We start from the raw sequence: 26,642 nt of genomic DNA on the forward strand, positions 1-26,642 counted from the left end.
TCAAATCTCTGTCGAACTTGTTACTCGGTTCTGATTTCCTGTGCCTCGGCTCCTGTAGAGATGTGTCAGACAAGAGGTGAGGGATGAAGCTTCACCAAGAGCTCCCAAAGGAACCTTGTGTTTAGCACAGAGGGCTGCATACTTTCCAAGTGCCCAGGCTAGGGACTAGGCCATTTGCAGGACCAAGAAGGATAAGAAGGCATCATGCTAATGCTAAATACTGGTGTATGCTTTCTGGCCAGTTAGTTGTCAGGGAAAGATGTGAACATCCCACTAAGAAGGAGAAGAACCATTTTCTACTGAGGGCAAGTAGGTCCTTCGTGCCAGGGGAAATACCCCTTTGGGAGGAGGGTGCTAGCACAGTGAGGGCTGGCTAGAGGGAGCCAGGGCCGCCTCCTCCCTGATGGGGGCCTGGAGTCTGCCAGACGTTTCACCCCAGGCTGTCCCCCCTGCAGTGTGCACTGAGGGAGGAGGGGTGCACCCCCGAGGAGACCACAGGAATGCCAAGCAGGGGAAAGGCGCCCCGAGCCAAGGGCTCCGGCAACCAGGATCCAATATCGGTGGGTGACTCCAGCCCCCGTAACAGGAGAGACCGTAAAGTATGTGTTGGGCTTCCCAACCCGCACACACAGCAAATAACCAATTACTCCAAATAGCTAACAGATTGCGGCTCCGACTTCCCTCCCCTCGCCCCCACCCCACCCATGCCTTCACTTGTCATTTGATGGGCGAGTTGTATTTGCTCAGAGAAAATGAGAGAATGAGTCACAAGGAAGACCCAAATGACACCAAGGACAGGCATCAAACACCTAAACAGAACTCATGGGAGTAAGGAGAGCAGGCTACATCTGGACCATGGACAAAGGGGATATGGTTAATGGCAGGAGAGTCTGCAACTTTCAAATGTCTGTCATGGCCTGCATCCCCAATCCCATGAGTACATGTCTTTAGGAAGCTTACATCTATCTTGCTAAGCTGAGAGATATGGGAGTAAGGTAAAAGCTATGAATAATGGGGCTGAGGAAATGGATGATCAGTAAAGTGCTTGTCTTACAAGCATGAAGATCTGAGTCCAATCCCTAGAACCCATGTAAGAAGCTGGGTATAGCAGCATTCCTGTAATCCTACTGCTGGTGGAGACAGAAGGATCACTGGGGCTTGCTGACAAGGTTCAGTGAGAGACTCTGTCTCAAAAAAGAAGAGTGATGGAGAAAATACCTGTCATGGACCTATGGCCTCCATGTGACCTAAGTGCACACACACACACACACACACACACACACACACACACACACACGCGCGCGCGCGCGCGCGCTAAACATGGTTAAAGTTGGCTCTCATTGTCAGAGGCGTGGCCTTGTAGCTTGCAGCCTGGAGACAAACTGCCTCTGGAAATGCTCCTTGCTTGTGAGCGACGCCCTGTAACTGATTGCTTTGGTCAAAAAACATCTACTTCAAAGTCTTGGGATAAATTGCTGTCGAGACTCATGAAGCACACAATAAGGCATTCTCCTCACATTTGGAAGAGAGGGAATTCAGGCTGTCCATGGAGAAAGTGGCCTTGATGTAAATGAGTGCTAGGTCAGGACAAGAAGAGGAAAAACCACCTCAGGAGGAAAGAATGTCCTCTCGTAGAAGACTCACTGCTAAGTGAGAAGAATGTGGGGATAGAAAATGAGAGAAACACGTGAGCCATCCTGAAGGAGTGGGAAAAGAGGTTGGCTTTGAATACCGATCCTGTTTATACACGCATGGTCAGGGAAGCGAGGCTCCAAGCAATAAAACTGTCCCCACGTTTGAAGAGACATGTGCCTGTCACTCTTGGTCAGCTGTCATTAAGTTTCTTGCCGATCCCTAAACACAAGTTGCCTCTCTACTTGCTGAGCTACAGGAAGGCCATGAGCTAGACCAGTACCCACAGTCTCCTGATCCAAAAGCCATGGTTCTCTCTGCACATGCAAGCTGGCACTATTCACATAGATGCTTGAACACCACAGACTTTAGAGTCTACTCAAGCAACACTGTAGGAAGTTTCCTCAAGTAATATCCCTGTCCAGATGGCCTAGTGTAGAAGGTCAATCCTGCTTCACTTAGGAAACTCTTCCACTGGGATGCATGAGCAAGGACCTGTGGCTCTGACATTGCCAGCTCCTGCTGGCTGCCGCAGTGAACACAGTGGTCTTCGGCTCACAGAAAAGCCCATGGTAGGTGCTTGTGGTTCTGGGTTCCTCCTCCTTTCTCCCAGTCTGTTAGATTCCCAGCTGGCAAAGTAAAAGTCTAGTAACTCTAAACCATTTCCATCTTTCTTTGATCTGAAATGGCTTTTGTTTAAATAAAAAAGGTCTGAGCATTCACAGGCAGAACTTTCCTTAGGTTCTGTCTTCCAGTGCTTGCCAAGCAAGAATGGCCCCCTGTAAGGCTAAGCAAATGACAGGAAGAGGGCCTTGGGGGTCAAAAAAAAGGAAACAATCTGAGGGAGAAAAAAATGTTTCCCCCAGCCAACGAGCTGAGGCTAAACCAGAAGAAAACCAATGGCTTTGTTCATGTTTGTAGGAAGATTGGAGAAGATGCCACAGACAGGAAATCAGAGTGCGGGGTCCTGAAGGAGATATAACCTGCCTGATGGAAAACAGGGCTGTCAGACTCAAAAGTGAAACAGATTTCAATTTCCAACTAAAGGACAAACTAGACAACCAGCAAGATCTTCCCAGCAAGGCTATCACACCAACAGACATCTTTAAAACTTTGCTTCACTCTGGAGATGATGAGGGCATAAGGAAAATCTTCCACAGCGAACAAGAAAGGAAAAATCTGGAGAGATGAGGAGCCAAATGCATACTGACTATGGGACCCCAAAAGCCACGGCTGAACATTTAGTTTTAAGTGAATCTGGGTTTGTAGTGTCTCCAGACTTCTGGTAAAAGTAAACACACATCGTCTCTGGAAGAATGTGACTTCCATCCAGGCCTCAAAGAATTCTCAGATAAAGTTCCAAAGAGCATGAGTTCACAATCAAAAAATAGTGAACACATGAGGAACAGACACCACAAGTGAGCGCCAGCGAGGATGAACCAACTGCAGAAGCAGACCCGTGAGAACAGAAAGCAGAAGTGTCAGAAATCACATGTGAACCAAAGGACTCTCCAGGAAACAAAAGACAGACAGAGACCTTCAAAACTAAACAGACTGAAGAAGAAAGAACATCCAAAAATAAAAAAATGTAAGCCTTGGATGACAAACTTTGTAAACTGGGTTAAATATCAGATCAGAAATGAGTAACATTAAGTAAATGGAAGATGCATCTTCAGAAATCAGCATCAAGATAACATCAAGAAACGAACATCGGTGCTGGGAAGATGGCTCAGTGGTTAGGAACTGGCGCTGTTCTTAACAAAGGACCCCAGTTCAGTCTCTAGCACAATAATCCAGACCTCCCAAATCAGGGGATCTGATCTCTCTGGCCTTTTGGGGCACCAGCACTGTCATGCACATAACACACACAGGCACATATATTTTAAAAATACAATAAATCATTTTTAGAAATGTATTCCCAAGGCTGAAGAGATGCTCAGCAGTTAAGGATGCTTGCTGCTCTTCCCGAGGACCCAAGTTTGGTTTCCAGCACCCACATGAGATGGCTCTCAACTGCCTATAACTCCAATGGCCACTCCTCTGGCCTGCGTGGACAACTGCATGCATGCAGATTCACACACATGCACATACATAAGTACTTTTTAAGAACTTTTAAAAAGAAGAAATTAACAGAGTAAGGCCAAGTTTCTGCAGGGCCCCCGGGTGGTCATCAACTGGAGAAGCACAGGCCCTTACCTATGATCATGCATAATTTGCCTATAACCTACACATATCCTCCTGCATCCTGTCAATCACCTCCAGATGACTTTCAGTGCTCAGTGTGAACCAAATGCCACATAAACAGTTATTAAACTGCACTGATTGGGGGAAGCGCTTGTGTGTGTTTGACATGGGCACAATCATCTTTTAAATAGTTTCAACCTGTGTTATTTGTACCTGTGAATGCAGAAGCCACAGATGAAGTGTCAGATGTAACGTGCAAATTCAGTTGGCATGGAAGGACAAGATGGTCCGTGGTGTGTCCATGGAATATTGGGAAGAATAGAATAGAAAAAGCATTTGAAGAGATGACAACTGAGAACTACCCAAAACCAGTGAAAATGGAAATGTCTTCAGAGTTAAAATGACAGGGTCACAGCTGACGCCAGAGATGGTGGTGACAGAAATAACATGGGTGACATGGAGTCCTCAAAACAGGGTGAAATAAAAGCATCTTCAGACAATTAGAAAGTGGAAAAGACTAAAATAAACTGGCTCCCACATAAGCGCTTCAACAGATTCTACTTAAAGAAAAAGTAAAATGGGAGGGCAGAGACTGCCACACTGAGGGACAGTAAATGTGAACTTAGCTACGAGAAAGCTGATTACTCAATAAAATAAAAGCAGTTACAAGAAGGAATTAAAATGTCCAATGAAGCTGTGAAACTCCTGAAAGAGCCGTCGAAGCTCATAACCAGACTCTGCAGAAGCGTGCATGTGAACTACATTGAAGCTTCGCTGTGTTAGAGAGGCAGGCTATGGTTAAAATAAGGTGGGTGTAGTGCACACTTGTAATCCCTACATTCAGGAGACTGTGCCAGGAAGATCTCAAGCTAGGGCTAGCCTGAGTCACCTAGTGAAAGCCTGCCCCAAACAGCAAATAGAAAGAACTCTACACCAGTCACTAAAGGAATAAAAGTGGCACACAACTAACTTTACAAGGGCAAATGAGAGGGGGCATGAAAGGAGGGAAGATTCTTATATATTGAGGAGGGAGAGAGAGAGAAAGAGAAAGGAGTGTGTGTGTGTGTGTGTGTGTGTGTGTGTGTGTCTTTCTGCCTTTCTGCCTGTCTGCCTGTCTGCCTGTCTGTCTGCCTGTCTGCCTGTCCTGGAGATGTCACTCATTGGTAGATTGCCTGTGAATTCAATCCTCAATACCAGGGGAGAGAGGGATGGATGAATAGAGGAAAGAGAGAGATAGAAAAGATAAAGCCAATAGAAATACAAAGTGAGGCAGCAAACAATCCAAATAATTAGTTTTTTTGAAATGAAAGGATGATACATGTTTCAAAAATGGAGACTCCAAGGGGTATGGTGTTGCAATTCTTTAATCCCAGCTTTTAGGAAGCAGAGGCACATAGCTGTGAGCTTGAAGCCTACCTGGTCTACTTAGCCAGGTCCAGGCCAGTCAGGCCTACAGCCCTGCATACTATGCAGAGTAAATCTTGTGTAAAGTGTTCTTGTGATCCAAGTTAAATTCAGGTGGTTCACAACAACCTGTAACTACAGATTCTGGAGATCAGACACCCTCTGCTGGCCTCCACAGGCACCTGCAGTTGTGTGCACATACCCACACAGACACAGACACACACACACAGTTTTTAAAAATAAAACAAAACTAAGTAATCTAATTTTGAATATCACATTAACAAAGTGTTCTAAGTGGATCTGAGGCTGTGAAACACATTTGAAGAATACACATTCTTCAGGCTTCCACAAGACACTTATAAAACGGATCTTTTTCTGGGTCATATAGATCATTTCTAAGTATTATTACACAGAGACTCTGGACCATAGGACAGCTCAGCTAAGCCAGTATCAACAAAAGCAACAGAAAGATAACTTAAAATATAATTTAGGAACTTCCAAAGTATTTTTAGACAACTCAGGTATCAAAATGAAATAACAGAAATAAGAAAATATTCAGAACAGAAAAATGGCAAAAATACTACTTGCCAAGTCCTGTGGGAAGCATAACACAATACCTAACAGAGAATTTTATAGCCCTCAATGTTTACATAGAGGTTAAAAATATAATAAACACCCCCCAGATGGAAGGAAGGAAATAATAATAATAATAAACTAATCAGCTACGAAATAAGGAAGCAAAACAGAAAATCAATTGGGAAACTGATTCCTTGAAAATGATGAAAACAATCTGACCAAGTCTGACTAGAAAAATAAAATCCTGAAAAATGAAGGAGACACGGGTAGTGGGAGGAGTAAAAGGCTAGAAAAATTAAGAGGGCATTACAAAAAACGCTCTGCCAATATTTGTGGAGGGAATGGATACATTCTTATAAAATATAAATCTCCAAAAGAGACTCACCTAGAAGGAGAAAGTCTCAGAGGTCCTATAAAGATTCCTTAAATTACAACAGCAATTTAAAATATCCCGAGAAGAACGCCAGGTCTAGACAGCTTTACAAGTGAGTTTGTCAAACACAGACAAATGATGATGCCAGGCTTATCCTGTCTTCTTAGAAGAAAGAGAAAGATCATTGTCACCCAGGCTTTATACGGTGACTGTTACCTAGACACTAAGACCTGGAGGACATGGAGAAGTTTCAAGCTGTTATTCCCCAAAACTGGTACAAAAAGACAGAGCACGTGCCTTAAGTCCCAGCCCTCAGGAGGAAGGAGCAGGCAGATTTCTGTAAGTTCTAGGATATGTAAGAGATACAGCCTGGGCTATATAAGAAAAAGAGAAAGACAGACAGACAGACAGAGCTAAGTCTCTGCAAGTGGAATCTGGCAATGCACGAAAAAAACAATGTCCTGACCATGTTGGCTTGTTTGAAACATACGAGGCTGTTTCTGAGCTGAAAGGAAAGGAAAGCAAGTGAAAGTGAGTCCCATTAACAAAGCAAAGGAGAGAAGTCACATGACCATGAAAATCACATGACCATTTCATGGAATACATGAAAAGCCTTCAAAGAAACAGCGTTCCTGATAACAAACATTAATGATCAAGTTGTCATTTACCTCATAAGTTTCATACTCCTTGATGAGCCAAAAATATTCATTTAAAAAAAAAAAACTAGGAACAAAACTAATACTTTCAAAAATGTATCCCATAACTCACCCAACTACAGGCCTAGCCAGTACAATAAGGCAAGGAAGAAAACAATAAAGATAGAAAAGACAAAGAATTCCACCTGTAGAGTTGCAGATCTCTTTAGCTCCTTGGGTACTTTCTCTAGCTCCTCCATTGGGGGCCCTGTGATCCATCCAATATCTGACTGTGAGCATCCACTTCTGTGTTTGCCAGGCACTGGCATAGCCTCACAAGAGACAGCTATATCAGGGTCCACAACAATATGAACCAACCAGTACCCCCCAGAGCTCGTGTCTCTAGCTGCATATGTAGCAGAAGATGGCCTAGTCGGCCATCATTGGGAAGAGAGGCCCCTAGGTCTTGCAAACTTTATATGTCCCAGTACAGGGGAACACCAGGGCCAAGAAGTGGGAGTGGGTGGGTAGGAGAGCAGGGGAGGGGGAGAGAGGGTATAGGGGTCTTTCAGGATAGTATTTGAAATGTAAATGAAGAAAATACCTAATAAAAATTGGAAAAAGAAAAAAATAGAAGAATTGAATAACGATTAAAAATGCATAAAGATTAAAAAGAAGAAGAAGAAAAGAAAAGACAAAGAAGCAGCAGCAGAACCGACTGGTCACAAGTTACGTGAGTGCCTGAAAGCTGAAGCAGAAGGGTGAACAAGAGTCCTAGGGAAATAAGAGCAGCATAAAGGAGGGCTAAGTTTTACACACAAGTCACAACTACCTGGGAAATGTACCTCTAAAGAACTAGGAACAGAGCCGGCCTAGACATGAATCAGCGGATGAACCAGTAATGATGAAAATGTGGTACCTCTGCACAGTAGCATTTTATTCAGCTATAAAGAAAAACACAATCATAACACTTGCAGGAACGTGGACAGCTCTGAAACGTATGATACCAACCAGGCTTAGAAAAACAAAACCTGCATGCTCTCCTTCCTATGCAGATCTAGCCTACAATGTACACACACACACACACACACACACACACACACACACACACACGGTGGGGTGGACATAGAAAAGAAGTCAATGCCCATGCCACAGCAACCGCTTAACGGTAGAGGCAGAGTGACAAGTGTGGAGGACACATTGGGAGCTAGTGTAACTCTAGCATCAAGGCCTACTCAAGACAGCACAGAGTAACATGCAGAAACTCTAAATGAGTATCAGCAAGTCTAACTCAAATATTATGGCAGCATCTCTCTTTCCAAATGTCCCCTTGACACAGATAGACACACGTCTGTGCCAGCTGAAGACCTGTAGCTGCTCTTATACACTACACACACCCTCAGCGGCTCCCGGCAAGTGACCTGTGTCTGTGACCACAGTCAAATGGGTCTGCTTCTAACCTCCCCGTGCCAGCTGCACTAATAATGGAATGACATAAATATGAGCAAAACTATCAAATTTTAATGTAATGCTCTCAGCTTTTTTTTTATTTTTTTTTTAAGCACACACAAAGCAGCATGAAGACGGCAGTCAGACCTTAATTTTCCAAGGCCTCTACACTCAGGTCTTGTCACACCATTCCGTTCTTCTCAAAGATTAATAAACAAAAGGCTAAAATTCATAGATAGTGCATGCTGGCTGGGGTTTTAAGTGAACAGAGGGCAGTTGGCACATGCAGATCCAAAGGGAGTTTGGCTTCTGTCCCCAAGACTGGGGAGATGAGCACACACAGTAGTGGGGGACCTGCACATCAGTGTCCAAGGTGAGGCACATCAGTGATCCAGTCTAACCCACCTTCCCCATCCGCCGGCTGACCTCCTGCTTGTGTTAGAGAAGAGGGTTTCAGCACACTATGGACCCTTGACAGACTGAGAGACCTAGGTTTACCCCAGGAACATGGCATGGTTATGCTTTGTAGACTCTGAAATAATGTAAAGAAAGGTATCACCTTGGGAGATGCCAAATGACACTGATAGGACCAAACTCTTATATCTATTATTCCTTTGTGTGGGGGTGTGGGGGGAAGGTTATACACACATGTATGTGTAAGTATGCAAGCCATGCGCTCATGTGGAGGCTGAAGAAAGACATCAAGTATCCCGCTCTGCCACTCTGTACCTTCACACAGGCTCTCTCACTGAAGCTGGAGCTAAGATGGTCACCAGTCAGCCCCAGGGATCCTGCTGTCTCTGCTTACCACACCCTCCACACAGGTTATAGGCTCACATGGCTGTGCCTGGATTTGTATGTGGGTGCTGTGGATTTGATCTTGGGTCCTCACGATTGTGCAACAAGCACTCTTAAACCACTGAGCCATTCCCTCCAGTCCTCGTTGCAAGTTTAAGCTAGTAGAAAACTATCAATTAAAGACAAAATCTTGACAAAGCCAAGACTATGAGTATAAAACATCTAGTTGTCACTACCATTAAAAGAAAACAATAAATAATTCTCATTAATTAAGGGCCAAATAACTTTGCTCAATGGCACCTCTACTGTCAAATAGTACTCTGAGTAATAATCAAGTTCCAGCTATGAGGAATAAACTGCCTTATCCATCTAGAAATTTTCTTCAATCAATAAGGGTTAAGGAGAGGGCTTAATAATGAGACAGTTGCGATGTATATGTAGAAGTGCTGTTTCCCGAGCTAGGGGTCTAACTCGGTGGTACAGCACTTGCACGCACAAGACCCTGTGTTTAATCCCTGGCACAGAAGAGGGAGAAGGGGAGAGAAAGAGACGGTTAAGCTTAGAAGAGTAGAGGAGGGGAAGGGAGGGGAGGCAGGGAGGAGAGAAGAAGAGCGAGGAAGGGAGAGGAGGAGAGGAGAGGAGGTATTTTCTGGTAAGAATTATAATCATAAAAAAGAGGTATTCCACTGATAACAGTAACAAAGGCTACAAAACACCTAGGAATAAATTAAATGACTGGACTTATAGACAGCAAACTAAGTCTAGCCATGTAAAGGACAGCAGTGGGAATTAATACATCAAGTGTCCAGTGATGAGTATGTAGTACTTTGAGATGCTGCATGCTACATTCAACCATACTTTTAAAAATAAGTGGGAGAGCATTCACATTGTATCGTTAAGCTTTGCGGTGCATATTATAAGAAAGGACAATGATTCCAACATTGTAAAACCCAAAGTCTAAACAAGAACATAAAATAACATGGACACACTTAAACAGTTTTAGATTCGGATGGAGATGCTGACCGCCCTGTTTTCTGTATGTTCACAAAAGGTAACTCAGAGATGCCTGAACCTGGTAGATCAGCAGACAGAAAGTAGCCCTACTAGGTACCACAGTACTGACATTGTCCCAACCATCTGGACTCAGAATACATCAGGATTCACAGAAAGTTCTTGGCCGTAGCCATACTCATGTTGTGGGAGGAACAGGGAAGGCTAGCCTGTGGCCATTTGAAGAGCCTTCCTAGGCCTGGTCCCAGAGGACAGAGTTGAAGCTAGGGACCTGCCTGCTTCCTCTGGCCCTAGCAGCCATACCCAACCCCAGCCCACACAGGTAACCAGGGCTGAAGTAATGTTCAGGAGGGCAGGAGACTGATCGAGCTGGAGATTTCTAGGTTTGCACCCCAGAGCTTACTTCCACCCCTGCATGACCACACCAGTATCAGGAAGGGCTCCTCTCCTCCCTACCCTTTATTCTTATTCCCAGATATGCAAAGACAATTGAGCCAACAAATAGTGAACAATACATACATGAGGACTGGATGGAGAAGGCGTCAGGTTAGTGGGGCCCAAGCTTGACAGCCCATCTGTAAGCTACAAATTAAACATGCTGGTTAGCAACAGGATTTGGGGCTGAGATCTGAGGACCTGTGAGAGGGAAGGTTAGATGGTTCTGAGGGAGTAGGGTTCTCCTTTGTTCCCTCACCCCCTCCCTCCCTCCCTCCCTCCCTCCCTCCCTCTCTTCCCAGGTACCCCCTGCACCAACTGTGGGCAGAATGGGCTATCCCCTGTAAGACATGCCTGGCTCCATGGTCCAACCATTTATGTGACCTTGGACAGTTCCACAACCTCCCTGAATCACAGTGACCCAGAGCAACAGTGAGTGGTGAGTCAGCGTTGGAATTTGAGGAAGGCCTTGCCAGCCTAGTTTGGTCTCCTGCCACTGTTTTATGTTACAGCCTTTGCTGCCATGCTTGAAGGTGTACCAACCAGATACTTTCTGCCTTTCTCAAATCTGCCTGCTCCAGAGACGTTTCCAGCCCTCACCATCCCTCCAATTGCTCCTTCTGTCCCTAACAAACCCATACTTCCTGGGCAGGGTAGCCAAGGAAGGGCAAAGCCCTCAGCTTCCATCTCCCAGAAGCAGGGGACCACATGGCTCCCGAGACCTACACAAAGGAAGCTGGAGGAGTCTCACAGGACAGCCTTGCTGCCTGTCCTAGAAACGGCTCCCCTGCAGAATAGCAGGATAGCCGGTGGATAAAGCTGGACAGAGGGGCAGGAGAGAGAGAGAGAGAGAGAGAGACCCTGCAACAGGGGAAATGGGAGGTGAGAGAATGCAGGGAGTATTGAGGACCCACAGCCACCAGCACCAACCTCCCTCTCAGTGATTCAGAGGCTCCAAGAAGACCCTGAAAATGGTGAATCTCAGGCCAGACTTCCTTCCAATACAGGAGAAAAGGCTTAGGGCAGAAGTGTAGGGGAGACCCTGTTGAGACCTGGAGTGGGCTTTAGATTCTTCCTTCTGTGCAGGAAGCACTACCAAGGAGCTACAGGGCCCAAGTCTAGGAAGGCAGGCAGATGAAATGGCAACCAGCCACCAGCCAGGGCTGCTGGCCAATACCAGGTATAGTAGAACCTTCCAGAATAGACTGGTGCGTGCCACCAGCAGACCCCAGATGGCCAAAGATGGCCCTGTCCCTCCCCTTCTTGCCCTGACCCTTCAGAGGCCTCAGTGTTATTTTGAAATTGTTCCCTTTTAGAGAAGGTGAGAGGGGGACAGGCAGGTCACCAGAGCACAAGGGACACATGTGGCTAAACATAGCACCAAAGCCCTGTGCAGCTGCAGAAATTACACGTTCCCCTGGGGCTGTGGCCATAATTTGCTGCTCCAATTCTGGGACTGTGTTTCCACCTTCATGGCAGCCTGAAGCCTATAAGTGGAGCAGTGAGCTCCAAATTAGCCTGAGCCTGAGAGCTGCCTGCACCTCAGCCCACCATGGGAGAGAAGGTCCTTACCACCTTCTCAGGGCTTCTCCATGCCATCTTCCAGGTGTATCCTCAGTAAAACACATACCACACAAGTGCACATACATTGCATCTTACCACATACACACACCTCACCACACAGACACACACACCTACCACTGACGTATCAGCACATACCTACAATAAACATACATACTACCAGACCACATACACACACACCACCTTACCACATGCATACACCACTTCACCACACACATACCAACCTTACCACATATACACACATACTCCCTCACCTCACCTCATACATGCAAACACTTTACCACACACACAACATCTTACCACATGCATACACCACCTTACCACATACATGCTACTTCACCACATGCACACACACAGATACACAGAACCTTAGCACATATACACCTCTTTAATGCACATACATGTACACCTCACCACAAACACACATCTTATATGTGTGTGTGTTTGTACATACCACATCCTCAGCTACTAATCCAAAACCTGCATGGTATGTTCCTTCCAGATGGTATGTTCAGTAAGAATGGGGCCCAGGCCTCTTCCATTAAAGGAAGCTGGACCCCCTCCCCTCCCCTCCCCTCCCCTCCCCTCCCCCTCCCCCTCCTCCCCCTCCTCCTTTTCCTCTTCTTCCTTCTCCTCTTACCCCTCTTCCTCTTTCTCCTCCCCCTCCTCTTCTTTCTCCTCCTCCTCCTCCTCTTCTTCCCCCTCTTCTTCCTCCTCTCTTCTTCTCCCTCCTCCTCCTCCTCTTCTCTTCCTCCTCCTCCTCCTCTTCCTCCTCCTCCACCACCACCACCATCTTTCTCCTGCTACCTCCCAACCTAGGCAAGACCAGCTTTGCCTATGTGTCACATCTCCTGGATCCCAGCTCCTAGGCACCCACCTCTCTGTCTACTTCTCCAGAGTACCCACGTGCTCACACAGAGCACAAGCCTATGTCTGGCTCTTGCTCAAGCCTAGTCCTGGTCTGATTATGTCAGGGCCAGGAGGCAATCTAGCCTTGACCACTTCACACTCTATCTCTGGTTGTGCTTGGAGCCAACAGGACTAAAACAGTCCCTCTTTATCTAAGACTGTGGACATTAAAGGTGACACACAGAGAGCAGAAATCTTGTTGGGAAGCCCTGCACATACTTGTAGCTTATACAGGCCTGTGAAGCGGACAGGAAATAGGAGCTGAGGGCAGGGGGGCAAGCCAGGGGTTGGGACTCACTTAGCTACAAATACCCATCAACAAGGAAGGCAAAGCACAGCCTTGTACTGACATTGTTGCGGAGCCTTCTCCAAATTTTCACTCAGCTTTCTTGGTTAGGAGACATTCTTCCTCAGACTCATGCAGACAATGGGCAAGTTTTCTCTCTATTCATTCATACATACATACATACACACACACATACATACATTCATACATACATACATACACACATACATTCATACATACATGCATGCATGCATGCATACATACATAATACATATATACATACATGCATGCATACATATATACATACATACATCTACCCATCTGTTCACACATCTATCCATCTACCTATCTATCCATCCAGTCATCTGTTCATCAATCCTTCTACCTGTCCATCCATGAACCTACCCACCCACCAACTTACCTATTCATGCATCCACTCATCCATCCATCCATCCATCCATCCATCCATCCATCCATCCATCCTTCTATCCACTCATCCACTCACCTATCAACCCATCTACCTACCCGTCTGCTCATTCATCATCCATCTACCTATCTATCTGTTTCTCTTCCCATTGACTCATCCATCCCTTAATATATCTACCCATCTGTCTATCTCTATCCACCTATCTATTCATCCATCCATCTATCTTTCCATCTATCTAGCCATCTATCCATGCATCCATTCACTCATCCACCCACTGGCCATCTAGACATATTCTCACTGAATACCTCCTCTAAATCAGGTCCTGTGCTGGACATTAGGTACATAAAAAAGACACCTGGTTGCTGTCCTGCATTTAATCCAGAGAAGATGCTGAGACCCAGAGAGATATGCAGGATCTAGAGCTGATGCTGTAGGCAAGATCATGCCAGAGAAGGGGTGGCCAATGATAAGTTGAGTCTCAAATAATGGACTGAGCAAGAGAACAGGGGCAAAGACAGTCTCAGCACACAGAATGCAAGGCAGAGACCTGGTGAGTGTTAGAGGCCTGTAGATAGCAATTGGGGCTTCTGGCTCATTCTCAGCATCTGTGAAAACACAGAGCAAGATTTCCTGCCTCCACAGTAGCTTGAGTCCAGGAGCAAACCCTGGAAGTAGTAGATTGAAAAAGAGGCAGAAACTGGTCTCAGTATCTCCAGGGAAAGCTTCAGAGCTAAGCTCTGGGGATCTTGAGGCTGTCTCAGCACTCAGCTTTGCTCTCATGTGCAAAGCTAAGATTTAGTAGGTGACTTGAAGAGCACAGTGCCTTGCTGAAGGTCAACTGTCTCTTCATCCATCTATGCAACCATCCACCTATCTATCCACTGCAGTCTGAGGATAGAGTACCATCATACAGGCTGGGAGGCTCTGCCTCAGGTATTCTGAAGCTCTAAGAGCACTCAAGGCATTAGGTGTGTAAGTCTGCATGCACAGTCACAGAGGAGGGTGACATCCTAAACAAGTTCAAGGCCAGTCTTCACAGTAGGGCTTCTTGGCCTTTCTTGAGGCAAGTACTGAATGAGATGCAGACAGAGCACATCCACAGCTCAAGACAAGAGCAACGCTCCCTTCAGGAAAAAATATGCTATAGGCTTCCTGACACTTGCCTTGGTATGTCATGTGGTCACCAGCAGGCCCTAGGTTGCAGAGTGCCCAACAAAAGGATGACTGATTACCTGCCCCTCCCCCAAATCCACCCTTCTTGGTCCTAGAGGTGGAGGATAAGAAAGATATACTATAGTCCTAAACTAAGCAAGCCGCTCTCTCTAAAGCTACCTCCAAGGCACTGCCAAGCACGAGATCAGCGACTAATCTTCCTTCAAAGAAGAGACACTCCCTTCTGTCTCCCTTCTCACTGAGGGATCTCAGGAAGAAAGCCTTCAATGCAGCCATAAGGTAGATGTTCCATTCCCCCTCCCCACATGCTTCCAGAAAAAAAGGTTAGGTCTTACCCTAAGGACTACACAACCCTTCCCCCATCACAATGAAAGTTCCCACCCATGTCCTTCCACCAAGCAGCACCCAGCCACCAGGGTATAGAGGGATGTGTATAATGGCTATACCATAGCAAAGAGTAGGGGAGGGGCTAGAGGGAATGAGGAATGCCGGGTATGGGGCAGAAGGGAGCTGACATCTCATTTATCCTACCTGGACAGGAAGGAGAGGCTCCTTGTCATCGATGTCAATCAGCACATCTTCTCCAGGGCTGAGCAAGCTCACATCATCTGCAGGCAAGCAAGTCTACATCTAAGAGGGACTCAGCCAGGGGACTGTCACCAGACCCCACAATCTCACCTCCCCTCACACTGGTAGAGGAGTTTCTGTCCCCAGCCCTTCTCTTCCTTGATTCTATCTCTCCCATCTCCCATGTTCCCCATCCATTCCCTTCCCTCTACTTCCCTCTATTTTGAACCATGCTTCCCACCCACAAGTAGGAGGTCACGTGGTTCAGATGTGCCAAACCGAGGGAAAAATGACTGGGCCAGCTCAGCAAAGGCTCCTTACCTGGGCCACCCTGTGGGGATGGACTCTCTGCTGAGTATGGGTCGCACAGGAAGTTCTCCAGGGAGCGAATGGTACACTGACCCACAACTGGCCGGCGGCCAAACTGGCGATTATCAATGACCTTGACCACAATAGGGGGACAGTAGAGGTCCTCTCTGGGTAACATCTGGAGAGAGGAGAAGAGGGATGCTCTAAACATGGCCCCCAGCTCCTTTCCGGGAACTCCCAGGGGAAGGAGTAAGGGAGAGTTCTCATAGACAGGACCAAAGAACAGAAAGTGACTCTGAACCCACGAAGAGTCCACAATAGTCCAAAGTCCAAAATGGTGGCCAGCAGCCCAGGTGCTGGTCAGTGGGACAGGCCACACACCTTTCTGTCCGGCCTCAGCTGCTGTGTGTAAAGGCAGGTTTTCCCATAGCTTTACTTCCAAACACACCCAGGTCAGCCTGAAGTCTGAGCAAGTCTATTTGCTCTGAACCTGCACTGCCTGGGAGGAGGGGGAAGGGGTGGGGGTAGGGGGTGGCAGAGGGGGGGAGTTGGGCTGCAGCTCAACATTTCTTACAGACAGTCCCCCCCAAGTGGATACTCAGGAGTTGGCTTGCAGACCTAGATTCTTCTCCCCCCACCCCAAAAGCACTTTGAACACAACTTGAAATAATTTATATGCACTCCTTCAGTGGCGTCTCGGCTGCGCCAAGAGAAGGCTCCCGTTGACAGCCACTGGGCCTGGAATTTCTAGTGTGCTTTCATCTCACAAACCATTTTCCTTCTCTCAGACTTGACTTACACCGGCCACTGGGCCTCAGCAGCCCAGGGAGCTGGAGAAGACTGGGAGGTAGGGACTAGAGGGATAAGGGGTGGGAAACTCAGGGTTCGGGGCTTAGGGCTGGGGGCGGGGCTGAGGACTAGAGGTCTGAAAACTGGGAGGCCAGAGACTGGGAGTCAAGGGTCAATGGCAGGGGCCTGGGAGTAGTGGGGGGCAGGGACTGGGGCTGAGAACTTGGGGCTGGGGTAGAGATGCTGGGGGTAGAGCGGTCAGAAGCTAAGAGACCAGTGAGGACAGGGGCAAGGGTTGGGAGACCATGGACTGAGGCCACAATGGGTCAGATTTGAAGGCTATGGGGGATGGAAGCTGGGTAGTCAGGTGCTGGGACCCTGAGAGTTGAGGCTTCAGACCAGGAGAGCCAGAACTGAGGAATGGGAGGCAAGGGTAAGAGCTCAGAGGCCAGGCATTGAGGACCTGGAGATGAGCATTAAGGGATCAGAAGCTGGGGAATTGGAGGAAAGGACTCAAAACTCAGGGGTAGGGCCTGAGAGCTTATGGCTGGAGATAAAGGACTGCAGAATCAAAAGCTAGAAAGCTAAGTGCTTGGGGCAGGGGGGTGATGGTTGAAAATCCACAGGCTACAAGACTAAGGATTCAGGGGCCAGGGTCTGGAGGTTTGGGGGCTAAAGCTGAGAACTAGGGGAGCAATGAGAACTGGGGCTTTGGAGGCCAGGGCTAAAGAAAAGGAAACTGAAAGGTGAGATGGAGCTGACAGCTGAGGGCCCAATGGCCAGGACAGAGGCTTGAGGAACAAGAACTGGGGAGCTGAGGACTGAAGATTGAAGTTTCCCTGAAGGGCTCAAGCTAAGACAGAACCAGGCAGGGAAACCTGGGAGGAATGGCTGAAGGCCAGCCGGGGGGGGGGGGGGGTCCCCGGGAGGAGCCTAGCAGTGAAAGCCTTCCCTAAAGGAGACATACTGAGAATGGCTCCTGAGGCTTCTGCTGACCCAGAATCGGGCAACAAGGCTGTGTGCTGCACCCAGGACAAAGCCTTCAATGAGGCAAGAAGTAATTCCTGTATTCATAGGGAAGCGGAGTGCAGAGATGATATGACTCACACACACACACACACACACACACACACACACACACACACACTGGGCCCTTCTGGGAGCTGGAGCTGAACCCCAGGGGTGCCGAGATCACGAGGTCACTCTACCCCTCAGGACTCTGGAAGGGAACAGCGAGGAGGTAAGGCTCACCACTTCCATGAAGAGAGTACAGACATCAAAGTTGGGGTTCTTCCGAAGGTTTCTGATGACACAGGACTGCACTGTCTGCCCACCACACTCCACCACGAGGCTGGGGGAAGAGATGCTGGCCATCTGATAGCTCTTCATGTTCCGCAGGCCCCAAGCCAGGATCTAGGGACAGAGGAAGGGGAGATAGAGCCGCTGAGCACGTCTGAGGCAGGAAGTGGGAAGACCAGGCTGGTGGCCCCTGACCCACAACCAGGCTCACCTCAATGGCAGTACGCTGGAGAGCTGGCTTGATGTTCTGGGGAACCATGTAAATGTTGGCCTCCCTTTGAGGTGGTGGGTAAGGCAAATCTGTGTCCTCCGTCTGCAGGGGACAGCAAGAGTGAAAAAGACCACAGTGTGGGGGGGAGGCCAAGGCAGTGGAATAAAAATGAGCAGGCCAGCAAAAAGCAATCGCATGCAACGAGAGACACAGGAATGGAGGACAGAGTTTGAGGTGGACAAATGGATAGTAGAAATGAGGGTGCAGGAGTAGCCTCTCAGCTGGATACCATCCTGTCCAGGATCAGGACGAGCACATCTTTGCACAAGGGCTAGGCGGTCCTCCCACCACACAGGCTCACCACTGAGCTACCTATGTGTTCCTGTCTTCTGCACACATGTGTGCTCACATGGATGTGTTCATGCTGACACAAGCACACAGACCTTTCTGCCCCATCCGGGCCCATCTATTTCAGTCTCTCAGTCACATCCCCCCAACCCTGGCTCTCCTACCCTGCCCCCCCCCAGCTGAGACACACCCTGGTTTCCACCCAGACACTCTCCAACCCCCAACCCTATTGTCACATCTGTATTCCACAAGGACAGAGCATCCTCATAGGAAGCCAGGAAGAACAGAGCAATGGCAAATGAGACACAGCGATGTGTGGCCACTGTCCTTATATGACATGGAGCACCATCAGTGCCCCAGAGGAGGCTCCATTACCAGCACAGACCAGGGATGTGTGAGGCACATGGTGATACTGGCCTGCTCAGAGGTTCCAAAATGAGCCAGGCAGGAATCACCAAGAGCTTATGTGGGGAGCATGGCACATAAGGCAATAGAGAGGTGCATGATCTCAGAACATGGTGGCTTTGGGTGTGAACACGAGCTCTACCATCCACAAGGTGAGAAAGGTGACCCCTCCTTTCTGTCACTCAGCTTCTTCCCATGTGCGGTAGCAGAGGTTAATCTCTAGCCAGCCACTAGCACGAGAGCTGAGAAGTCCGCACCATACAAGAACGTCTGCAGCACACAAATGTTCACCAGCACTACTAGGCAAATTAACGTAAAATGCCCTTTTCTTAAGACTTTTGACTCCCATGTATTTTATAAGTTTATTAGGTCAAGACACTTCACTGCCACCTAGTGGGAAACCTTCAGAACAAATGCAAGTACAGGTTGTACTAGAGACTGTTCCTCCTTGGTATACCATCATTGCACGTTGCCCATACAGCACATCCACACAGGGAGGTCTTGATGTTACAAAGATGAACTATTACCAAACGGGCTGTGCTTTAATAAGCATCTCAACTACCTGCCTTTCTCTCTGACAGCCTTGTTTCGGAAAGAACGCTGTATCAACAGGCATTTGCCAACACGGATGACAAGAGCCGCAGGAACAGAGAAAAAGACCAACTTCCTCCTGCCTACATCAAATTTCACAGCAAGTCCAGGCCACCTCCTGCCCGGTGGTCCATGCCACCCAGAGCCGTGGTAATAAGGACCTCAGGTCCAGGAGCAGACAGCCCTGAACTCTGTGTGAGCCTGGGCAGGTTAGTCAGCAGCAGTGACTCAGTGTCCTCATAGAGACAGGGAATAACAATATGCTGAGCAGTCACTCTGAGAATTCAATGAGAAGATGAACAAGAGGAGTATCTGGCACCAGACAGCACTTCGTCAGTGGTGTGACAGTAATTATGGCTGCCATTGCTGTCGGCACCACGGTTTTTACCACTGAGTTCCAATTGTTCTTCCGAGGGTCACTTAAGGAGCATCTTGCAGAACAATGTTGGCTTTAAAGCCGCCCTTAAACCACCAGGACAAAGGTAAAAGCGGGCTAGTTTCCTCCTAGCCTACACAGAAGGTGACATGGTATAGGAAGAGTGACAGTCAGAGCTGCCTCTGTGCACACCTGCACGGGAGCTGTGACCACCACAAAACCCAAGAGAGGTGCCCCATAGACCCTGCACAACCACAATAGAAGCTGGGCTGCTAACAGAACCCCGGGCGGCACCAAGACACCAGCCATGAGCTGCATTTGCAGGTGGCTATGCAGCAGGGTGGCCTGTTTTAAGGGCCAAGCTTTGTACGGCATATTCTTAACCCTCTCATGGCTGATGCCCAAACTACTGTGGGACTAAGGCCAAAAAGGCAGGGGTTGACAACTGGAAGTGTTTGCCTCTAAGCTTTGCCAAATGAGGAGGCAGGACAATCTCCCTCACCCAGTCACCCATTTCTTTGACAATCACCACAGAAAACCATCAGCTAGCTGTGGGCTAGGCCCCACCTTCCTTTCTAGCTCCCCGGAGCACTGCAGTGATGGCATCCTCTGTAAGGCCTGAGAACTGGACTCCCCACAGTGGGAGCCCACTTCTCAAGCAGGATGAACGCAAGGGGGCCCAAGCGGGTTAAGTGTTAGTATAGTACCGTGCTCGTCAGAAGGAAGCCCTGCAGGAAGAAGGCAGGCGTGCATAGCTGTGGAGCCAGCCACGTGGAGGCAGGAGGGAGAGAAGCAGAGACAGAGGTTAGAGGACACCCAGGGACCACTTCCTTAGCGTGAGGACACCACTCTCATCCCAACACTGTCTCTGCCCACCACGCTGTCCCCGGGCCTCCGGTAACATTCCCACCCTATGCCACTTGGCTTCAGATGCTCAGGATCCGGCTCCTGATGGCCTTCTCTGCCCAGCCTGGAAGACACCATCCAGTACAATGCCGTGTCATATGTGCCACATTACCCAGAGCTGTGACTATGCACCCAGTCCCTGGTGTTCTCCAGGTCCCCGACCCCATCTCACCCCAGCCTTCCAGTCCTTTGCCCTTCCTTCCATATCTGCCTTCCCACCCCAGGGTTCTCTATCCATCCACACTGTTTCTCTGAGTCCTCCCCCTTGCCTCCAGCCTCCTCCTCTCTGCCCTCTGCCTTTGCTACAGCACCTCTTCCCTGGAAACTTCTCTCCCAAGTCAAGATCGGCAGCCCAAGGTCACTTGTAGAGTCTCACCTCTCCCATCACATGTCGGCACTTGCCGGCTGAACTCAATGTCTCTTCCAAAGTCACCTACTCAGTTCCCTCTTCCTCTCAAGGATGGACCTGCCAGGCCACCTCCACCCCTTCCTTCCCGAGCACTGAAAAGCTGTCATCTTTGCTCAGAGACATTCTGTCTCTTGTGTCCCCCCTAACCCCACAGCCCCATTCCTAGCATCTTTCTACTCAATTGGCCCAAGCCTCCTTCCTGGTGGCCTCTCACACTTACCTTGTCCATGATAACATTTTTATCCATCTCCCCAAAAGCTGCTCCCTTCAATGTCATCTCATACATCACTCCCAGCACCCACCACGACAACCAGTGCCACCCTTGTCTCCCCCTTCCTACCTTACTATGATCACCAAGCACCGTTGACTCTTTCCCTAAATCTCTATCCTGTGTGTTCTCTCTTGCTCCCCTTTCCCTTCCCCTTCCCCCTCTTTCTCCCTCCCCCTCTCTTTCCCTCCAGCCCCCTCATCCACAAGTTTCCTTTCTCCTTCCTGATGTCCAGTGATCCACTCTGTGGTCTCTATGCTTTTAGTTCTGCACACACCCTCAGCTAACAAAGCCTATGACACTCTGTGGGCATGAGGTTAGGATATGTTACTCAAGGGACCCTGTCCTCAAGACAGTTGCAAAGACTGAAGAGGCCCCCAAGACCCCTCATCTTCCAGCCACTACTGACGTCTCTCACCACATGACTTTTCCCGTCAGGATTCCTGAAGAGTGACTAGCCACCTCTGGAATACTGCCCTTCTTAAGTAGAGGCGCTGTATTCTCTTTAACCTTGGGACTCAGCACTGGCCATCCATCTGTCTGGAATACAGTCTGTCCCTCTTCATATAGCCACTTCCTGCTTGGACTGTATACATCATTTAAATCTTCTTTGGTGACCTAAGCTTATTATGTTCCAGTGTCTCCGTGGCCCCCATATCCTCTGTCCACCGACCTTCAACCCATTGAAAGATACACCAATTACCCCGAGCCATTTCTCTGTTGGTCATTGTCCCTAGCTACCCAGCAACTCTGAATTACTAAGCAATGACTGTGAGAAGATACAGGAGTAAGGGAGGGGGATTCAGCAGAGATAGGAGCAGGCAAAGAAGTGGCTCTCCTTGACTGTACTGCCACCTGCTCTGCCATCATCGTCAAGTCCTCTCTGAGCCCTTGCTAGGTGTGCCTGCTCATGGCTGAGACAGTTTTCTACACCACCTTCTAGAACCTGGTACAGCCTTCAGGGCAAAACTCACCTTTCCCCCAATTTCTCCAAACACTCTAGAAACTTCTTATAGCCTTGCTCTCTGACATCTGTTATACATAGATGACTCCTATAACACATCCAGACACACACACACACACCCTATACAAATACACACACACACAATTTCTCACACAGTTCCAATGAACCTAACCGTCCTTTGTTCATCTCACTCAAGAGGTAATAGTGAGCCTGAGCCATGTTGCCAGCTTCTACACCTCAGGAATACTGCCCTTCTTAAGTATTCCTCCTGGTTCAGCCTACCTATGGGGCCCAAATCTGTCTCTCCAGAACAGTATGGGTACCGGGACACTTAACAAAGCAGGACATAACTGCACCAGGTCACTGGGAAGGGAGGGTCAAACTGCAAAAGCAACCAAAGTGTCTGATTGGCTGTCTCTTGGGTGACTGGGACTGAGGAGTTCAGACCCCAAGGACAAGTCAATACCATAAACCTGATCACAGGCAGCCATATTAACCCAACTCCTATGCCTGCCCTGAAGACTGAACAAACCTGGGACCACCTACAAGGGGGGATTCACAGGGGGGGGCAGGGTGCCGGTCAAGCCAATTCAGACCCAGATATCCAGGAACAGATGAGGGTCTCCTCCCACCAACAGAAGCCATCCTTAGACTCCTCTCAACCCACATAGCCCCATGGCCAATTCAGCACAGATTGCTGAAGGCCGATACATTCCTAGTCATTGGTGACACTAGACAGATGTTCCTATCCAGGACAGTGCAGGTGTTGACATACCTCTGCAGCCAACAGACTGTCCTGTCCCCAGTAGCCCTCAGACTTCCCACCTCACCCAAAGGGGACCATTCTGGTTCCTTGGGGAGCTGCAGGAAGGGGGCAGCCAGGCAGCAGGAGGCTCCATCTTCCGTCGACCCCACCCCGCTCATTAGGAACAACATGCTGGTCTAATTACACTTCCCAGGAAAATAGTGTTTCAAATTAAGGCCTTGGGGGAGGAGGAGAGGGATGGGGGGCACTGGGCTTATTTTCCTGATTGCAAAACACCAAATGTTTCCCTTCTAGTAGATGCTGGGGTGCAGGAGCGAAACTGGACTAGGTCTCAGTGTAAGCTGTGTATCCCCCTGCTGCCTCCAAGATTTGGGAAGGTGCCTAAGGGTAACTGGTTGAACCACCATTTTGTTAGGGGCCACAAAGGATATGCAGCCCTCAACCAGAGTATCCCTTACCTCGGAGCAGAAGAGGGGCAACTAGCAGTGTCCTTTGGACAGTCAAATCCCCAGCCCCTGGAAAAGGTCTTCCTCTATATAGGTTCCCAGTTGTAAGAGTCCCACTATCAAGGAGCCCCAACACTTCGCCTGCCATGTGTGTGCACGCACGCATGCGTTCTCGCTAACATGTGCCCATGCGCACTGCCAATTCTCGGGAAATCTAAAATTGCAGTCTCTTTGAACTCATTCCCCTTGGCAGCCTGAATTGCCTTTGTTCTCCAGACCAAAAAAAAAAGGGGGGGGGAGGGAGAGGAAGACTCAGAAGAGGTGGGAGGGAAGATGGGCCAAGGAGGGCACAGAAGAGGGGTGAGACAAGATGGGGAGGAAGAACAGAAAGAGCAAAGGCCAAAGGGACCATCAGCTCTTCACAAGGGCTCAGGACTCTCTGCACACAAGGCAGCCTGGCTTCCCCACCTGGAACTCACAGAGCAGTGATCCCCTGCAGAGAGCCTGGGGGAGAGGCTATTGCTCTTCCTGCCATGTCCCTAAACCCCACCTCTGCTCCTACCCAAGGCAACTTCCAAAACATTCCTGCCCCTCCCTTGCTTCAAATACTAGCTCAGTGTCTCCTCTTCCGGAGACCCATCTTCTGTGTTGCTTCAGAAGCCGCCAGCCCTGTGCCTCACTTAAAGGCCCTTCAGTCTCAAGGGCATGTGTGGCTCTCTCCATACCTCACTGTGCTAGCAGTAGGGTGCGTCTGGACTTAACCACTCTGGAGCCTCTCTGTTCCTCCTGGCCTGTCTCCAGTGTGCCCCCACAACAGCAGCTGTCTCAGAGGCCTCCCCACCAGTCTCTCTTCTAAGGCCTGGCTTTATAGTCTCTGCCCTGCAGGCCAGCACGCCCAAGCACATCTCTACTTCTGCTCTGCTCCCAGACTCCCCGGAGAGTGGGCCCAGTGTGCACAGAGATAGGACTGGAAAGTTGGAGGAAGTTAACAGGGGTCACAGGCAGATGATGGGCCACCACACAGAAAAAGACAGAAAACCTCTGCTGGGTCAGCAGGCTTTCTGCAGGAGCAGAATGGCAGAGGGAGTGTCCTGCCTCCTCTTAGCCTCTGGGGAGGCTTTAAACTGAATAAGTCCCAAGTTCTTGGCAGGAGGCTCAGCCTCTGCCAGGGGAAGTGTGTTGAGCTCAGGGCTAAGGGTTACACTGGCTTGCTCTGGGGTAAAGAGTCTCACAAAACCATCTTATAAGACGGGTCTCCCTGGGCCTTGAACCCTTGACCCTGCCTGGCTAGCCCTGTCTGTGTCTAGCAGACTCCTAAGGATCTTCCTCCCATGGCCCTGCTGACCACAGGATGCCTCAGCAGGGGACCTTGCCAGCCCTGATGATGCTCAGCCCTTCAGGGTCTGGCCTCTAGCTGTAGTTTTGATTTGCTTCCTGACAGTCAGGCCACAGACGCATCCTTGCCCCGAGTCCGAGCCCTAGCTATTCCATATGGCACATCCGGTCATGAAGGGTTCTGAGTCTGTCATAACTCATCCCTAGGCTGGGTCCTCTTCAGCACAGCCTGTGGGTTTTGGCTTGGTTTCTATGTTGCCTTCCAAATCGGCAGTCTCTCCGCATGGCCGCCAGAAGCAGGAGGCCGCCTGTCAGGCGCGAAGAGGGCCAGCAGCTGGCAGGCCCCCACCTCTGCCTGGGAGTGAAAGGAAGTGAGGGAATGGGGTGGGGTTGGGGGGGGGGGGACTACAATCCCACATCCTGACTGATCTTGCACTTCAAGTCCAAATTGCACCGAAAATGTCAAGTGGTATCCGCTCTCAACCCAGCCCAGGGAGTCCCCGATGGAGGACATGGACAGCCTTTTCCTGCTTGAGCCTCCACCCAAAGCTCTCCTTCCCACCCATCTTCACACTGCACCTAGGCGCCCTGTACCAAAGATGTATGCCTCCCGCCTTCTTCAGTGCTCTGTTAAAGTCTCCTAACACTGCCTCCACCACCAGAAAGCTTTCCTGGGCTACTCTGGTGCGCACCCAACATTTTACTCTTGAAGACACGCCATCTGCTACTCAACCAGACAAAACTTAGGGATTGCCATTCAGGTGATCTGTGTATGGCTGGGCTACTAAGAGGGTATCAAGACTGTGGGGGCTAGAATTATCTCACGGGATGTACCCTAGGTAGCTGTGGCTCCAATCCAAGCAAAAGGACTAAAATCTAGATCAATCACCCTACAACATGAGCTCGGAGGCTGGCCTTTATCTCCCTCCTTCCAGGTTTACCACCGCCCCCATCTCCCCCCATCCTTAGGGTCAGCTTACCTCATCCAAAATCCTTGAAGTTTCATGCATCTGTGATGGGCCACATCCGGGAGACAGTGGGAGAGCCAGGGGAGCAAAGGGTCTCCATTAGTATCCTGAAGCACTCACTGAGACAGAGATGGCACCCACAGAAAGTCCTCCCACCAAGGGTGAGCAGGCTACCTCACCACACCCTCCCATATGAAGAAGGGACCATGAGAAAGTCAGATGCTCTCCGGAAGTGACAGGAGGGAGAACATCAGATGGGAGGTGGGAGGGACCTGGGATTCTGTGTAGCAGCCCCTGGAAGAGTCTCAAGCAAAGCTGTGGAATTGTATTGTGGACTTGGGGAGCCATGGAAAGCCACCCGGAATCCCCAGGAGTAGCAGAGCTGAGTGCTCAGCTCTGACAAAACAAGGCAGAAGATTGGCAGGAAAAGATAGGGAGAAGCAAGAGTGTGGGAGGGGCTTTTGTGGTTACAACCATCCAGACCCTGTGTCCCAACAGCCCAGGCAACTCCATCTGAGCCTGGTCTAACCTGGAACAAGGAAGCCAATACCCCTGAGACTCACCTGGTCTAACCTGGAACTCGGGAGCTAATACCCCTGAGACTCAACACAGGTTTTTCTACTGGGACTTCCAGAGGTAGAAAGAGGACCAAAGGGACATTGCCAGCAGAGGAGAGGACAGGGTCACACGAGCTAGGCCAACAGGGCTAACTGAAATTCCCTGTGCATCAGAAATTTCATGGGGCTGGGTGGAGTGTGAGGTGCTTGGCCTCTACCCTCAGATGGATGGAAGAGGACCAAGAAATTTGCATT

General features: G+C 49.1%; 1 protein-coding gene across 16 annotated transcripts in view; it reads right to left on the bottom strand.

The window, feature by feature from the left end:
* The window catches only part of Dysf (dysferlin), a 201,616-nt gene that overhangs the window by 42,858 nt on the left and 132,116 nt on the right, over positions 1 to 26,642 (bottom strand). For 8 of the 16 annotated variants that reach the window (XM_021164299.3, XM_085840480.1, XM_021164307.3 and 5 more), the window contains 6 exons: positions 25,843 to 25,872; positions 18,049 to 18,150; positions 17,790 to 17,951; positions 15,762 to 15,927; positions 15,405 to 15,481; positions 10,582 to 10,644 (listed from right to left, as the gene is read on the bottom strand). In XM_021164299.3, the coding sequence (XP_021019958.1) occupies positions 10,582 to 10,644; positions 15,405 to 15,481; positions 15,762 to 15,927; positions 17,790 to 17,951; positions 18,049 to 18,150; positions 25,843 to 25,872 (600 nt within the window). The remainder of the gene's footprint in view (positions 1 to 10,581; positions 10,645 to 15,404; positions 15,482 to 15,761; positions 15,928 to 17,789; positions 17,952 to 18,048; positions 18,151 to 25,842; positions 25,873 to 26,642) is intronic. The other 8 variants (XM_021164311.3, XM_021164310.3, XM_021164303.3 and 5 more) reach the window with 1 other exon arrangement.

Source organism: Mus caroli, unplaced genomic scaffold, assembly GCF_978045245.1.
Source record: "Mus caroli unplaced genomic scaffold, Mus_caroli_1 scaffold_7, whole genome shotgun sequence".
Classification (NCBI taxonomy): Eukaryota; Metazoa; Chordata; class Mammalia; order Rodentia; family Muridae; genus Mus; species Mus caroli.